This window comes from Malaclemys terrapin, chromosome 9, assembly GCF_027887155.1.
Source record: "Malaclemys terrapin pileata isolate rMalTer1 chromosome 9, rMalTer1.hap1, whole genome shotgun sequence".
Classification (NCBI taxonomy): Eukaryota; Metazoa; Chordata; order Testudines; family Emydidae; genus Malaclemys; species Malaclemys terrapin.
Genome location: NC_071513.1, coordinates 38,429,830 through 38,447,058, shown reverse-complemented (window position 1 = coordinate 38,447,058; position 17,229 = coordinate 38,429,830). Strand labels below are relative to the sequence as shown.

Below are 17,229 nucleotides of genomic sequence, written 5' to 3'. Positions count from 1 at the left end.
CAGTAGCTACAGGATTTCTAAGGAGCAGGCTCTAAGGGTTGCTAGGAGCTGCCCCAAGACTGATCCAGTCATCCACCCCTGGCAGTGTATTGCACCCACAGGTTGAACCGCTTGCTGTGAGCTATTGTGGCTGTCCACTACCCCTGATACCTGAGCTCCTCGATGATGTCAGCTGAGAGCTGGTGTTCACGGATGCGGCCCATCTCGTGGGGGGGCTGCCCCACCAGCTCGAGGATGGTGACATGCCGCAGGTCCAGCCCACAGGTGGCTTGCTGCAGACAGGAGAAGAGCCAGTCAGATGCTGTTTTGTGGGATTGGGGCTGTCGGAGGCGCAGGGGAGAGGCTCACCTGCAACATGGTGATCTGCATCTTGTAGTAGCGAGTGGAGGGGTCAGGAGCAGAGACTATCAGGAGACGGCGTTTCTCATAGAACTGATCCAGGAGGCCAGCGGCCGAGTTCACATCCACGTTGATCTGCATGGCTGAGGTGGGAAGGTGAGCTCGTGAGCACAAACAGGGACGTGGCTAGTGGGGGCTTCTGACCCCTGCTCTGTCTGCAGGATCCTAGTGTAGCCTGCCCGAGAAGTCAGCTGCCTTCCTCCAGAAAGCCGCTGTGTCTTGCCTGGATTGGGGCTCTCTGTACTCTATCAGCAGGAACCATTTCACAAGCTTCTCCAGGAGAGGGCAGCAAATATGCGAGGGGAGCCACACCCCACTGTCACATAAACCAGGGAGTCTGCATCTCACCCAGTCGAGAGCAGCCAGGAGGGGATGGCTTGCATCTCATCAGCCTGAGACAGAGAATGCCCCAGGGCCAGGCCATGCCAGCCAGGCCATGCAGATCAAGGAGGAACCCAGTGCCTCAGCAGACCAGACCTCCATCTCAGCGTTGAATGTGGTTGGGGACTTTACGGTGGCCAGCCTGGCCGCCTATGTTGCATTACTGCTCTAGGAGTGGCCAGCAGGAGATGGGGACTAGCCAGGGGATATAACCTAAGGATGGTGATTGTGACTGTTTTAATGAATGGCTGAAAACAGGTCAGCTTTGAGTCTTTTCCCCTTTCCCCGGGCTTATGCTGGGGCAACTCCAATGGCTTCTGTGGTGCTACCCCTGATTTGCCCTGGGATGAGAGGAGTAGTAAATCTTGGGCTTTGTAAACAATGGTCTGAGCAAGATGAATGGGGTGGTGCAGGGGAGCCTTTACCTAGCCCAGTCTAGGGAGAGCAGCAGGTTCAGGGTTCAGTTCCAGTACTGTGGCCATGGGTCTCCTGGGTTTTAAATAGTACTTATGAAGAGGAAAGGGGGATTTTCTATAGGCAGCACAGGTGCTGGGATTCCCATGCAACCTGACCTGGGCCTAGCCCACAAGACTCAGATCTGGATCCAACCTGCCCTGGATGCAGGTGGTGTTCAGATCCAGGGGTTGGTTTGGCACATGGCGCTGAGAGGAGTCAGCTGCCAAGTCTGGATCTGGATTCCAACTTTCCCAAAGGGCAAGGGGGTTGAGGTGGGGGTTTGGTTCAGGCCCATGTGTGTATCTGAGACAAGGCCAGTAAGAATAGCATCATCCCCAGCTCTGCCATCAGGCAGGCTCTGACAACCAGTACCAAAGTGAGCCCTGGATAGGGCTGGCTGATATTAACAAAGAGAAAGAAAATGAGAGTGAACTTAAGGTAAGGGGCTGCTGGGCAAATCTAATTCTGACAGAGGCGGCGTGGGGGCTGTTAGAGACAGCTGCACTATACTCCTTCCTTTCCCTTATCCAATTCATCTGAACATCCAACCATCCCCTAAAGGCAGCACATGCTGCACTGAGGGCTTCTGTACAGTTGTTTTCTAAAGAGGTGATGCACAGAGAGTGTAATGGCCTAGGGGCTGTCCCCTCCACATTCCCGCCTAGCGTGTTAGAACAACCAGAGAAGACAGCCATTTGGAAGATCCCCTCTCAGGTTTGTCAGCAAGCGTGGGGCAGGCTGGGACAGGGCTCGGGGAGTTTGCTCAGACGGAGGCAAGCTGCTCAACCCGCCACTGCCCAAATGGGGGAGGCAGGGTCGGTGCAACCTATTAGGCAACCTAGGCAGTTACCTAGGGCGTTAGCATTTTGGAGGCGGCATTTTCTTCGGCAGTGACCGTGGTGGCTGGACCTTTGGCCACCCCAGTTGTCGTCGGCATTTAGGCAGAGGGAGCTGGGGCAGGCGGGGTGTGGGGAGGGCCGCCTGCAGCAAGTAAGGGGGGGGGGCGGCACACGGGGAACTCCCCGCCCCAGCTCACCTCTACTCCGCCTCCTCCCCTGAGCACGCCACCCCGCTCTGCTTCTCTCCCTCCCTGGTGCTGCAAGCCTGGGAGGCGGGAGAAGTGGAGCAGCGACGGCGTGCTCGGGGAGGAGGCAGAGCAGAGGTGAGCTGGGGTGGGGAGCTGCTGCATGGCTTCCCGGGCAGGGGGGGGAGCTGCCAGGGGGGAGGCACCTCAGGGCAGAGGTGGAGAGCTGCCACATGTGGGGGGCACCTCAGGGCGGGGGGGGGGGGAGGAGTGTGTACCTCAGGGCGGGGGGCTGCTGCAGGGCGCAAGGTGGAAATTTCGCCTAGGGTGCGAAACATCCTTGCACCGGCCCTGGGGGGAGGCATGGGTGACAGCTGCCATCTTGGCTGAACACCTCCAGAGCTACAAGCACAAGCAGCTACAGCTTGAGCTCAAGCTCTGAGGTAATCACAGACTCATCCCCACTGTGGATCATGCCCAGAATGAGGCTCAGATTCACATGCTCAGCAGTAGGTGAGACAGGCTGGGCCAGAGATCCAAGAGGACCGTTGTGGGATGCTATCCCTGTCTACCAATGGCTCCCAAGCCTTGGCACTGCCATTCCTTGTTTCCACCATAAGTGATTTTCCACCATAGAAGGGAGGAGGCTCCACATCTCTATGGAGGGGGATGTCCCTCAGCAGGAGGCTGGCTGGGGGATGCTCAGGCAGTGCGGATGCTGCCAGGAAAGCCCTGTGCTCACCGATGAATATCAGGGCCTTGATTTAATGAGCTCCTGGGAACTGGAGACAGAACAGACCCAGTTCAGCACAAGGGGGAGCTGCCTGATTCATAAAGCCCTGTGCAGGTGTCCTGGTGAAGGCTGTTCAGTCGTTTCCAGGCTTCAGCCTGCACGCAACCCCGCCAGCAACTCTCCCCGTAACACTTACGCACACAAATGGGCTGTGAACCCGACCAGTGGCGGCTGGACTGGCAGACGCGGGAGGGGCTCCCTTGGCGTTCATAGCCCCCATCACATAAGTACTCGCATGTGGCACCGTAGTTATTGCCTTCAGAGGTGCAGCTGAGGTAGCCGTGCTGCGGCGGCTTCAGAACAGGGCAGCGTCTTACTGCAAAAGGGAGAGTGGATGTCAAGGATAAGGGACGCCTTGATCTAGCACAGGCTACAGTGCTGGACGAGTGGGTTAGACAAGGTGCCAGGAGGCCCTAGAGGGATTTGGGCCAGGAATGACCTGAGTGCCCATAGCTCTAAGAGAGCCAGGGATGCAGGATTGGGGATTTGGCACCATGTGTCCTGGGGTATGGTCAGAGGTCATGAGACAGTTAGGGAGAGTGGGAGAAAGTGCCAGGTGTCCTGGAATGGCTTGGGCTTAGCAGGGTTCTGATGGTGGCAGGAGCACAGGACCTGCAGGTGACACTGATCACATGGGGGACAACGTGCAGGAACCAAAACTTGTTCCCACACATCCTTAGTGTGAGTGCGGCTCCTGAGCCCATGCAGGGGAAGAATCGGCTCCTCCCGCCAAGGTGTGAGGAAGCTGAGGTCCCAGGTGCAGCAGGTGACCCATCCCTTACCTTGGACTCGGACGATGAATTTGCAGCTGGCTCGGTTGTACGCCTGGTCGTAGGCGATATAACGGATAACATGCTCCCCCTCTGGAAACTCAGACCCAGGTTCTGGGCCCCGCAGTGTCACTCTGGACCCAAAAGAGACAGAGTTGCTTCAGTGTGCGGTGCCTTTCCCCCAGCTGGGCCTTTGTTTTGATCCCTACGAAGCGACTTCAGGGCAACAAAGCCACCAGACCCTGTTTGAGCTGGGGGTCCTGCAGCCCTCAGCACTCACCGTTTGATGATGCCATCAGCAGAGTCCTTCACATGGGGTGGGTCCCAGTACACAGTGGCTGTCAGCTTCTCTGGCTCCGCCATCCTCTCTCGTGTCTCCGGGCATCGGATCTTGGGGGGCTCAATATCTGCCCGAGCAAAGCAGAGAGAAACTCCAGGGGAACCACGTGGGGCAGGGCCACAGTACAGGGTAGGTGACGTTCAGCAATAAACCCTGGGAGGAGGCAGTAAAACCCACGGGGGCAAGGAACTAGGAGAAAGCACAGGGACATGCAATAGTTCCCTCCCTAGGGAAGCTAGCCAGGGTGAGCCATGCAGACAGCAATGCCCCCTGGGGCAGAGACCCAGAATAACCCACTGAGATGCCATGCCCAGTGTGAGGGAACTAGGGCAAAGCACAGGGATATGAGTTGTTCCTTTCATGAGCCAAGCAATCACCTTAAACCAAGGGGAATACAATGCCTCTGGGGGAGGTAAGCAGGGTAAACCATGGGAAGTAACTTTGGTACAGCAGTCCCCAGTGGAAGGTATCCAGGATTAGCGGGGGGTTGTAATCCTCTGGGAGTGAGGGGACCAGGGATCAACCATGAGCACAGTAATATCCCCACAGAGCAGGCACTGAGGAGACACTCTGGGCAATCCTAATCTCTAGGGCATATGTGCAGGATGAGCTAGGCTGGCAGTAAAGATAGCAGGGTGAGAATTTACCTACACAGATTGGCTCGCTGCCGCTCCACCGCCCGTTCTCCATGCACATCCGGCTGCGGTCACCCTCCAGGTGGTACCCAGGGAGACAGGAGTAATCACAGTGAGAGTCCAGCAGCGCCCCGGCTGAACACTGGTAGGAGCCGCTCATCACTGCCGGCAGCACATGGCACCGGATCTCTGCAACAGAACGAGCAGATCTGCTCAGCAGACACAGGCGTGCAGAAATCCCTCTGGGGGCAGCACATGCTTCGGGACTGCAGCACTGGGGATGGGGAGGGTTTGGAATAACACAGAACCAGACAGGATGGCCTTGAGCTCAGCTGCTGTGGGTCATGGGGTGGCTTGGCTTATAGGGTTCCTGAGTCTTTTTTCCATTCCAGCCCTCATGCAGCTTTGCTAATGTGGGGCAATAAACCCCAGGGAAAGCTGCAGGAGGGGGAGCAGGACATGGAAATGAAGGGCCTTCTGTCCAGGCACTCAGACATTAGTGATGGTTGTAGGACTTAAGTAGGGTGATCCTGAAAGAGTCTGTAATGGCATGTCTAGCCCCACACTGGCAACGAAAGAGTTAATTGGAGCCAGAGAGCAATTAGTGCTCCAGATGCACCTGGCCCAGCTGAGAGGCTTGGGTGATAAAGAAAGAAAGGAACCTAGGCAGGAGAACATGGAAAGAATGGGTCTTGGGGTGCTGTCTGCAGAGGGAAGCCTAGCCGAGGGTTAGGAGAGATTGTGGGAAGGCACAGGAGAGGAGCAAGCTCCTGGAGTGATCCCGGACAAAAGGACCCAGGAACCCTTCCATCCCCCAGCTAGCAAGGGGGTATAGGAATCTCCTGATTCTGGTATGTACCTTCTGGTTCACCAAAGAATGTTAGGTCAGGTCTTAAATGATAATCATGGTCACAATGGTCATTCAATTTGTTGTGAAATGTCTTATATAGGCTGAAAATACATTCTCCAAGTCTGTATCAAGGCAGAGTTGGCAAAGAGCCTTTCTGTGAGACATGTAAATTAAACACAGTCAGCCAACACAGTGGAAGCCCCATTTACATACAAAGTCAAGGGGTGTGTGTGTGTGTGTATGTGTGTGTGAGAGAAATCAACTGGGAGGCAGTACATGGGAGAACAAGCCACAGGGATTATCCTGGTTCTGGCACAGACAATGAACTTTGGGGATATAAGGAGAAGACAAGGAAGACACCCCTTGATCCTGCACCTAGGAAGTAACGGGCGGCATGACGCTATTTGTGAAAACTGGATCCAAACCCAAGTTGGCTGAAAGGCTGAGAAGAACATTCAGGGTGAGATGATAAACTTCTTTAGACAGAAGATTAGTGTAAGTTAAGTTTAGTCTCTAGAAATCAATTTCAGATTTTGTTTTATATGTAATCCCTTTGTTTCCACTATCCTCACTATCGAAAGGATAGCAGTTCTCTTGGCTCTTGAAAGTGTGATGGTAAACTTATCATTGTTTGCACTGTCAATATATCTCAGTGCTGTGGTATTGCTCAAATAGCTGATCCTGAGCTGAATCATTCAAGCTGGTGTGTGCGCTGTTCCCCTGGGGCAGAAGACCTGGTATTTTTGTGAACGTTTGGTGGAGGAGGGGCTGAACACTACAGGGGAATGCTTCAAAGGGGCTCAAGGACTGGGGTACACCTATTGTTAACCTTCTAGACAAAGTAAGGGCTGGCATAGCCTGGAGGAGAGTGCTTGGAAGGCTGACAGGCTGGTGGTAACAGGGAGCTGCCACCTAGTTAAGCACAAACACATTTTCCTCCCAATGCAGGTAGGAGGAGTAACAAGGTGACTCCCAGTCCTGGGCACCCTGTGAACCATCTCAGACCTGAGGAGATAGGACCTGGGGTCAGATTTCTGGTGGAAAGAGACATGGACACAGAGAGCCTAGGGAAGGCAGGTAGGAGCTGGAGCTCCAGGGAGAAAGAACTCTCCAGAGCCCGGGAATGGGTTGGGGAAAGGGCCCAGAACCAAGCCACGGTAGGAAGTTCCAGCAGGGCAACAAGAATGCTGAGGAAGCAGAGCTTAGCTGCCAGCTACAGGATCCCTCTGCTGCAACCCAGAGTAGAGGAAGGATCTAGGTTCCCCTAACGGCCACCAAGGAAGGTGGGGTGAAAGCCCCTGAGGTAAGGGGTGGAAAGACTATTGAACCCAGAGTCGGGGCGGAAGGCCTGCTGTAAGGTCACTGGACTATTGTTTGGTGGGATTCCGTTACCCAGAACGGGACCTGGGGCAGGCTAAGCCACGAAAAGAAGCCGAGCACCGCAGAAGTGCCAAAGGAGAGCCTGCTGGGCTGTACCCAGCCAGGAGGGGGTGCACTGGCCAGTAAGTCAATCTTCTACAGAGCCCAAAATTCTTTACAAGCTGCGCACTGCAGTGGTTCTCAGTGTGTGGTCCAGGGTGTTGCTCAGAGCCTTTCTGGGTGCCTGATAGAGGGGCTGCTGCCCCAGCAGGTGCCACCTGTCAGTCTCCAATGTGGTATCGTCACCCCAAGCATTCAGAAATGAGTCTGGCTTAGAAATCATGAGAACTTTTAAAAGAATAATAACTGTTGGGGGCTTTGTCTACTGGTTCCTGAGCCCTAAGGGTGTGCCTGTGTCACATTCTGCCGCTTTTCTCCCCAACCAGGAGGACTGGGACCCTACTTTTTAATGAAAGCTGAGAATCTCTCCTAATCACACGAGTCCCGGAGCTGCGGCTTTAAGACAAACGTCAAATATCAGGAGACTTGTGATAAAATCATGAGTCAGAGACATTGTCACTGCGATTTCCTGTTAGGGACAGCTCAGGCCAGGACTCCTTTAGGGCTTCCAGGGTTTGGTTTTGACCAATGCAATTTTAAAAAGCCCTTCCTCACTCTGCCCCCTGCACAGATGCTTCATGTCTCTCTTCAGCAGGCTCTTCCTTTGATGTAAAAAGAAAGGCGATTGCAACTGATGTAACACCAGAGCCGGAGGGAGGGGGGCAGCAAATAAGCAAGAGACTAGAGCAGGCAGTAAGCGGAGATCAGGTCCTAATGGACATGAAGTGCTGCACCCAACACAGACACCAAACAGTCCCTCCCCATTGCCTCCGTCATGTAACCCAGCACTAGTCACCATAAGGACAGCAGGCTCACACACCCCTTTCCCATACAGGACTTACGTCTGCAGTAGGCAGTGCCAGACCAGCGCCGGCTTGGCAAGCACTGCGCTGACCTCCGTCCTATTAGCCGGAAACCTCGATCGCATGAGAGTTCGCAGCGCGTCCCCAGGCTGCTGCGGTAATTCCCTCCCCTGGGGGAGTAGCAGGTTGCCTCTCCGTGGTGGACGTTTAATGAATAGCACCACTGGGGAACTAAGGAGAGAGAGAGAAAGGAGGGGAGATGTCAGTGCTAAATGTTCAGACGGGCTAGTCTAGCTGGGCAAACTCTGTGCTTCATTTCCAGGGTCTTGGGGCAGCATGTGGCCCGGATAAGGGGCAGCCCAGCATCCGTCCCGATCAGAGGTGCCCTTCTATGGGCATCTGGGGAGCCATGGGGAAGGCTTGGGATGACTTCCCCTGGCCTGGTGGAAGCTCACTGTGCAACTGTTACCTCGATAGTCCAAGGCAGGAGCTTGGGGAGCCTCTTCCACATAAACTTCATTGTTGTACCTCTCAGTAGTGTCATAGCCAGAACCTAGTGGGAGAAGAAAATGGTGAGGTGGGGTCTCAACCTGAGTGTCATGCTTCTGCATCCCACCCCTGATTCTCCCTCAGAATAGCGTATGAGGTGCTGGGGGTCTGCAGAGAAATGGTGACAGGAGCTGCGCTGACGTTGGGCTCTGGGGAATTATCCCTCTCTAGAACTCCTGGAAAGAGACTTGCGCCCTGGGCAACATCTGCTTCCTACAGCAATGCCTCCCAGTGTGGAGCCTCCCTCAGGGGGAACCACCTATGGACTCTGGCTTCCTCCTCAGCATTCACAGCCCTTATTAAGATACTGTCTCCACCCCCCTGGCAACCTGGAATGCCTGTCTCCTCTCAAGTATCAGAGGGGTAGCCGTGTTAGTCTGAATCTGTAAAAAGCAACAGAGGGTCCTGTGGCACCTTTGAGACTAACAGAAGTATTGGGAGCATAAGCTTTCGTGGGTAAGAACCTCACTTCTTCAGATGCAAGCCTTGGTTCTTAGAAGTGAGGTTCTTACCCACGAAAGCTTATGCTCCCAATACTTCTGTTAGTCTCAAAGGTGCCACAGGACCCTCTGTCTCCTCGGTACCCAGGAATGGTGTGCTGAGGCAGACACTAGACTGAGAGGAGCAGGAGGGGAAGGCCTGCCTTGCCACAGCCAGGGGGGTAAAACACTGCCATTCAGAGCTGGTAGCACTTCACACCCACTCTGCACTGGTGTGAACGACTGCCTGAGGTGCAGGGCCAGGGGGAATTAGGTCTGAGGGGTGCGCAGCAGTGGGTGCTATCTGACGACAGTGGTCACATATTATACCCACTGTGCATGGGTAAAGGGCTGCACCAGCAGCAGGCCTAGAGTCCTGCATGGATTGGCTGCTGGAGCAGTTTGGGGGTTGTGCTCCTTTCTCGCTGACACTTGATTCTCTCACTCTGTCCCTGTCTCAGCTCCTCCACAGGCAGGGCCCCAGCCAAGCGCTGAGGAGGGAGCACATCTATGCAGAAACCTCAGCCCTCAGCTGGCAGTGACGTGGTTTGTGTGGCTGGCACTGTCTAGTAGACTAAACAGCCTGGTGTGCCTGGCTCATTAATGACAGGAAGTGGGTGTCGGAGCGGAGCACAGCTGGACAGGGGACAACTCAGTCCTTTCATGAACAAAATTCCAGGAAGTCGTGTCCCGTCACTCCCCTCTCACACCCCCGCCACGGAGTTATGGGGCGAGTGGTGGGAAGAACAGGATTGGGTCCCCACTCCTGTGCGACTCAGCAAAGGGAATGCTCACTATGCCAGGGCCGGGACACATGCAGACGTCCAGAGCTGAATGAACACGGAGACCGAACTTCCCTCTTAGCCATGGCCAGCAGTGGATGAATTTGAGCCCCAATGAATGAAATGGGCTGACGAGTGGCATTCTCGAGCTGTGAGCTCACCTTTCAGCTGGATTTCCTTTCATTCCAGACTCTTTCTTTCCCTCTCCACTCCAGTGACTGCATGTGAGCGTGCTCAATTTTGCTCCTATTTTTTTTTTAAGTGCCTGTGCCCCGTGCATTGTTTCTGAATTAGCCTTGAAACCAAATGTCTGTGCTAAGCAGGATCCCAGATGTTTCTCTACAAGCTCAGCATGCAGGCTCCTGTGAGGAAGAAGTGGGGAAAGAAATCCCAACTCAGAGAGACCAGGGAGAGCGCATTACCCTGGCCTCCAGAATCGGAGCACTACAGGCTCTAGGGGAGCGGGGTAAGTCTCACGATCTGCTCATACCATCCCCTGACTCACACTCAGTCCAGAGACTTGCCTTCTCTTTTTCTCTCCCTCCCCTGCTGAAGTGCTGATGGGTGGGGGATGAAAGGAGAGGGGTTGTCACCTGAGCACACTCCATCCACCAGCACCTCTGAAGAGCCTCCATGTTGGGGGAAGCTTTATGAACCATAATAATACAACTTCCCCTACCCGATCCCCAATTAAATTGCCCTGTTCCTCTGACCCACTCGTTTCTACAGAGCCTTTCACCCCAGAGCCCTTCACACACTTCATACATGCAGTGCCACTGAAACGCAGCCACCTCTGGGCACCCACCCAGCATGCAGGGAGCCTCCGGAGGGGAAGACCTTGGCTAGAACATCGAGGCAAACCCCCTACTCTGCTGCAAAGTGCTGTGAGATCTTTGATATCCACTCTAAGCAGCCAGCACCTCAGTTTTTAAGGCTCACACACAGCAAAGCATGTGGAACTCAATGCATCTACCTCATAGGAAGAATGGGCTGACTCAGCCCTACTGGGATTTGAATGAACGGTTGCAGGGAGTCTCGCTATTATAAACCTGATGCTGAGGCCACAGAGCCTTCCCCTCCAGGAGGGAGTGATGCATACATGGAAAAGTGCTTTTTCATCCCCAGTCTGTATTTATTGAGTGATTTCATGGCTCAGTATGAATCAGGCAGAGAGCAGAGCCTTGAGACAACAAAGCAGGGAGGATCTATCGGTGCAAGGATGAGCTGGGGGTGGGAACTGAGACCAATCTAATGCATTTGGGGGTCAAAGCTCTCCAGGGGGGTTGCAGAGGCCTTTACAGTATTGGGGAGGAGGATCTGGGCCTCCTGAGAGCCCCTCCCATGCTGACCTGGCAATGGTTTGTAGCTGGGATGCTGAGGCAGAGAGTTTGGTTTCTATAGCAAACAAGCTGAGGGGTTGTAAGTGGGCAGGTTAGCCAAGGATGGGAAGAGGCTCGGGTTTTGATCTGTGCAGCTGTTCCAGACAAACAATCGCCTGCCAAAGGCTCCCGAAGGAGCTGAGGGCATGTGGAAAAATTTAGTTCCTGCCACTGTGGCTGGGATGGGGGAAGTTTGTTGTTTACTCCTCTTTGGATGTGTTCCTAACTCCAGCACTGGGTCGGTCTCTTCCCTCCCTCACCCCCAGCAGAGAGACGCCAGGGCCCTCTGAGCAGTCATGTCAACCTCCCAGGGGTAGGTTTGTCTTTTGTTATCCCTAGTCCCCTAACCCAAACCTGCTCCCTGGCACTCAGCAAACCACTGCCCTCAGGGCACTTTAAGTGATGCTTTAGTTGACTCCCCCGACACATCCACAAGGAGAGAGAGAGAGAGAGAGAGAGCACCTTGCTGAGGTTCCTCTGGCCTCCATCAGTAGGCCTTGAATCTGTTCCAAACTGGGTCACCTTTCCCGGAGTGCCTGGAGGAAAAGGGGTCCTGGGATTGGCTGCAAGGCTGAACTCAATCCTTTATTCCAGCAGAGTCAGAGCTCCCCACCATGCTCCCTTTCCCCTCCTCCTTCACCAAACTCCCCTAGTGTTCCCAGCTATGAACTGTACTTGCTTCCCTCTGCTCTACTCATTTACTCTCAGACACCACAACAGGGCCACCCAGAGTGGGGGGGCAAGTGGGGCAATTTGCCCCGGGCCCCACAGGGCCTCCCACGAGAATATAGTATTCTATAGTATTGCAACTTTTTTTTATGGAAAGGGCCCCAGGCCCCCTGAATCCTCTGGGTGGCCCTGCACCACAAAGAAGAAAAGCAGCTTCTCCTGTGCCCCGAGAGAGTCCTACTTGCCCCTATCGATTCCTCACTCCCCTGTAGCGCCAGCTGCTGTTGACTAACTCTCCTGCGCTGGGTGGACACTGACCTTCATACCATGTTGATGACGCCAGCCTGGTGAGGAAAAGCAGCAGAAGCGGTGCTTCTCCCTGTGCCATTCTAGCATGTAGGGTGGGCCCGGGCCACGGGAGCTAGCACCTTGCCTGGTAGTGCACTCTGACGTTAGCAGGCAGGCTGCAGCCTGGAGAGCCCAGCAGGCAGCAGTGTAGACTGGTACCTAGAATAAAGGGAAGTGGGTTTAAAATAGAACAACCCCTGGCCATTGGTGTGTTATTGACCCACACATGCTTGTATTTTCCCTAGCTTTGCTCTCCAGTCCATGCTGGTCAGATCCAGATTTTTCCCTAGTAGTGTCCACCCCAAGCATTCAAAAATCACGACTCAGATCCCTTGCAAGCATGAGTCGCTTTAAAATCATGAGATTTTGAAAAATAACAAATTCTGGGCTTTTTTTTATGTGCCTCCTGGGGTTTTTGAGCCCCCAGGGAATCATGTTTTCAAGCTTTTCTCTGCAACCAAGAGGGCTAGAAACTTCCTTTTTAAAAACATGAAAGGGGAGGTTCTCACTGGATCCCCGAGCTTTCAGAAATCCCCCCAAAATCATGAAACTCCTGATAAAATCATGAGAGTTGGCAACACTGTTTTCCACTGAGTCAAGGGCTTTTTAATGTGGAGGAAATTCATGCTGAAATTAGAAAGGAGTAAAACTCATTGCTAACTCCAAAGTGGGTAGTTTGAGACCAGGCCCCAGGTTCTGATAAGTGACTCTAATCTGGGCCCATTTCTAGCTGAAATTCACCAAAATCTAGAGCACAAGCAGATGTTATTTATTGGAATCAAAGGGCCCAATTCACCATTGCCCTACATCTTGTGTGATCATTTGCACCATTGCAGTGAATAGAAAGACTACTGAAGCAGACAGGGCCGGCTCCAGCATTTCTGCCGCCCCAAGCAAAAAAAAAAAAAAAAAAAGCTGCGATCGGCGGCGGCAATTGGGGGCGGGGAGGGGGAAAAAAGCCACGATCGGTGGCGGCAGTTCAGTGGCCGGTCCTTTGCTCCTAGAGGGAGTGAGGGACCTGCCATCCCCGAATTGCTTCAGGTGCTGCCCCTCTCCCTTGGCCGCCCCAAGCACCTGCTTGTTAAGCTGGTGCCTGGAGCCGGCCCTGGGAGCAGAGTGTGAGTGTTTAACATCTGCTTGGTGCTAGTGCAAAGGACGGCACAAGGCAAAGGGGGATTGGGCCCCATATGAACAGATAGAAAAGTGGAGGTTATGGGAGAGAGGATAAACCTTCAAGGGAAGAGGCCAGCTAAATGTACTGATTAGTAAGACGTCTGTCCAGAGCAAGAAGAAGGGGGTTTTCTGGAGAAGGGCCTTGCTCCAGACTCTCCAGCATGGGGAGAGTTTCTTTGTGACTGACTCTTCAGGTTTGTTTGCTGTCTGAGTTAGAGTTTCACTCTCCTTCTGTAGGATTCAGTCAGTGCAGAGCCTGGAGGCAGATCCACTGAGTGAGGGCAGGTGTTAGGGCCAAGGCAGGGGAGCTAACGTTATTTACAGACAGCTCGACTGGAACAGGCATGGGAAAAAAAATGTGTTCGCTATTTACTGTGGCTTCAGGTCAGTGCTACTGCAACAGAATGAGTGCAATGGAAATGCATGAGGGAGGGGGAACTGGGGTACAGGACAGAGAGAGGGGAAGGAGGGCCGACAATGAAAGAGGCTGAGATCGGGGGAGAGACACACAGACAGACCGATTGGTTACCAGGAGATCTTTACTCAGGAACTGCAGGTTGGCTGGATGAGGAACCTCTAACAAACACAGAGAAGTAGCCAGGCAGACTGAGCAGATTGACAGGCAGCATTTGAGTAGAAAAACAAAATAAGATAGAAATTCCTGCTCCTTCTTGGTGATGCTGATCTGTATATTTAAAGACACTTCCCACCCCCACATTTCTATTCTTCCAAATCCTCCCTTTAGCTCAGGGGTTCTCAAGCTGGGGGTTGGGACCCCTCAGGGGATCATGAGGTTATTACATGGGGGGTCGCGAGCTGTCAACCTCCACCCCAAATCCCACTTTGCCTCCAGCATTTCTAGTGGTGTTAAATATATAAAAAAGTATTTTTAATTTATAAGGGGGGGGGGTCGCACTCAAAGGCTTGCTGTGTGTAAGGGGTCACCAGTACAAAAGTTTGAGAGGCACTGCTCTAGCTCATATCGCTCTAGTGTTTTACACCATGCTCATCACCTTAGTACCTGAGCCCCTCTGGGGCCTTCTCTATACAGAGGAGCCTGTCCTGTCACTGGCAACAGTTGAGTACCCCCTAAGCATTTACCTGCTATATTAGTGAGAGTCTTGCAACCAACTGCTGGGATCCTTCCCCTGCCTCTGCTGGAGGAAGGTGCCCGGAGGGAGGCTTGTCACACAGCATGCAGCAGGAACATCTGTCTATCCTCAGCTCCAGGGGAAGCCTGCTAGGCTGTGTAGCTTAGTTCAAAAGCTTTCTGTATCCATGCTCCCCAAGTCCCTTTCCCATGTGGATAGAAGTCAAATGGCTGGTTAAAGCAGATCTTACCTGCTTCACTGCTGCTCCCTCTCCTTGCCTTCTCTCTCCTCTCAGCCTGTTCAGGAAACTTGTGCTTTAACTTTCCCAAAGTGCGTGGTTTGTTCCTGCATCGTCTGAGACTCAGCTAACGCTGCCCAGATGTTCTGCGTCTGCATCTGCCAGACGTTTCCTTAAAGCTGTACTGTCCCCCAGAGAGGAGGAGGAGAAAAGAGAGAAGGCTAGGGAGGAGGCCCCCAACCGTGGCTGAAGGGCTGTTGCCCTATACAAAGATCTAAGCAGCTAATCTACCCACTGAAGACCAAATGTGGCCTGCAGCCCCTAGTTAGAGCAATAGCTACTGTAGCTAAGCCTGAGACTAGGATGTGGAATACTGAGGGCTGCAGATTTCATGACTCATGAGCAGGCTCTGCAATCCAGGGTACAGCAGAGCAACATTTCGTAGGCTTCACTGAGGGAAAGCCACATGGGAGCCACTTTACCATTTTTCTTCTGGTTGCACCCTTCTCAAATCCCTGCCCAAAGCCAAGGATCAGGGTGAAGCATGCAGTGTCTGACATTGGGTTGGGTGTAAATTGGTGCCAGTTTACACCCGCAGAAAAGCCGGCCCTAGGACTTTTTTCATTGGAGCAATTTAAAGATTTTGCATCTTTGAAACACTTCCCACACGCCCTTCCAAGGTAGGTAACTTCCATTATCTTTATCCCCATTGTACAGATGGACAAAGCGCAGAGAGTTGCCTAAAGCCACAGAGGACATGAGCATCAGTGGAATTCAGAAGCTCACAGCTGTCCTGTGCTCAGATCACTAGACTGTGCTGAATGCATCTGAGCAATCTGATTCTTATAAATCCAGGGCATTGGGCAGATGCTCTGATAGGACAAATGTCTACTACAAATGTCTGCTGGCCACAACCATTAATATGATGGCTCCTGAACTACTCTCACAGGGGCATGACACTGCTGCAAATGAAGAGAGAGAAGAGGAGACTAGAGGGCTGCTGGCAGAGGTCCAGAAATGAATATAATCATCTGCAGCATAAGTAGTTTCTATACTATTATTTCACGGCCACGATGAGCAGTAAGATGTTCTTCTCCTCTCCAAATCCTAATCAATGGAACTCCTCCAGCTACAGGGTGACCAGATAACAAGTATGAAAAACCAGGACAGGGGGTAATTTGCACCTATATAAGAAAAAGCCCCAAATATTGGGGCTGTCCCTATAAAAGCAGGACATCTGGTCACCGTATCCAGGTAGAAGTCTGCCTACTAGCTCAGAGTGCCTCCAGCTGGCTCTGGAGGTAACAGTTTCTAGCTGTGAGTAGTTTGCAATCTTCACAGAGTAGGTTGATTGAATTTGGAGGGTGACAGAGTCAAAGTGGAAGTGCCACAGAAGTGCCTCTGGCTGCATTTCAAACAATGTCCCAGTTAGATGTTGTGGTGCTGCAAGTGGTATGCAATCTGGCAATCAGGCCCTATGCCCATCCTATGTGGTGAAAGGCTGCCGGAAATGTATGGGTACTTTATTGAAAGTACTCATTAATGTCCCTCTCAGAGAAAGTAAGTTGCCAGCAACATTCAAACAAGCTATAGTTTAGATATGCTCTAGAAAACAACTGTGAGCACATTAGTATCCTAAACAGCCGTCACCCAGTCTCTAACCTCCCTTGCTGGGAAAATTCACTGAGAAGGTTGCACTCGGCCAACTGAAACAATATTTGAAATCCCCAGGATCCTTAGAGACCATCCAATTCAGTTTAGAAGTGGGCCACAGACCAGAAATGGTGCTCAGATTCCACCATGATGTGTGGTATAAACAAACACCTAGACAAAGGAGGGAGAATTGCTGCTGTTAATGATCTCCTCAGGGCAGTGGTCAAAAGCCAGGTCTTTTATGACATGGCTTGATTTTTTTCAGTGCTCTTCCATCATGGGGTATTGCTAACATGGCTGAATGATCTGGCAGGGTGGAAAGAATCCCTGCAGAGTGGTTCCACTCAATGCGTTCCAAAGGATCCCAGAGGGGAAGTGATGGGTGACTGCTTCTCCTCTTTGAAGGCTCCCAACTGTGGGGACCCAAAGTTACAAATCTGTCACCTCTCCTTTCCAACATCTACATGAAGCTAGTGGTTGGGACTGTGAGAAAGTGCTGGTGTCAGTGTCATCCTATGCTGGTGATAATTCTCACTTCTAGGTCTCCTTTTCATGATGTAGACTTGAAGATCATTGATAGACTCATCCAATGCCTGACAGAAACTAGGATGTGCAGAAAAACCAGCTGGCTGCAGTTTAAACCAGACAAGATACAACTGATGCTGATAGGCAAGCATTTAGAGGACCTAGCAAAGCCTATAGCTACTCTAACACCTGGGATGGTCTGTGGTCCGGGGCTGTTGCTCTTAGCTTCTTCATGATTGCACTGGTCCCCAGAACAGCAGTCTCACTGAGAGACAGCAAAGAGACTGTGCCCTGTCCTCTCAAATGCAAATCTCACCTCAATCATCCATGCCACTGGGACCTCTCAGCCAGGGCCGGTTTTAGGAAGTGCGGGTCCCAATTCGAACATTTTCGGTGGGGCCCCGGTAGGGTGC

General features: G+C 52.7%; 1 protein-coding gene across 2 annotated transcripts in view; it reads right to left on the bottom strand.

Annotated features, from left to right (window-relative positions):
• SRPX2 (sushi repeat containing protein X-linked 2) overlaps positions 1 to 17,229 on the bottom strand; it is a 19,969-nt gene extending 2,740 nt beyond the window's left edge. Inside the window, exons 1-10 of one of the 2 annotated variants that reach the window (XM_054039792.1) lie at positions 17,133 to 17,229; positions 12,107 to 12,295; positions 8,400 to 8,483; positions 7,970 to 8,161; positions 4,811 to 4,987; positions 4,104 to 4,230; positions 3,836 to 3,957; positions 3,190 to 3,369; positions 349 to 482; positions 151 to 272 (exon numbers count right to left, since the gene is read on the bottom strand). In XM_054039792.1, the coding sequence (XP_053895767.1) occupies positions 151 to 272; positions 349 to 482; positions 3,190 to 3,369; positions 3,836 to 3,957; positions 4,104 to 4,230; positions 4,811 to 4,987; positions 7,970 to 8,161; positions 8,400 to 8,483; positions 12,107 to 12,176 (1,208 nt within the window). In that variant the 5' untranslated portion in view covers positions 12,177 to 12,295; positions 17,133 to 17,229. Of the gene's footprint in view, positions 1 to 150; positions 273 to 348; positions 483 to 3,189; positions 3,370 to 3,835; positions 3,958 to 4,103; positions 4,231 to 4,810; positions 4,988 to 7,969; positions 8,162 to 8,399; positions 8,484 to 12,106; positions 12,296 to 14,650; positions 14,770 to 17,132 lie in introns of those variants that run through there. The other variant, XM_054039791.1, reaches the window with a different exon arrangement.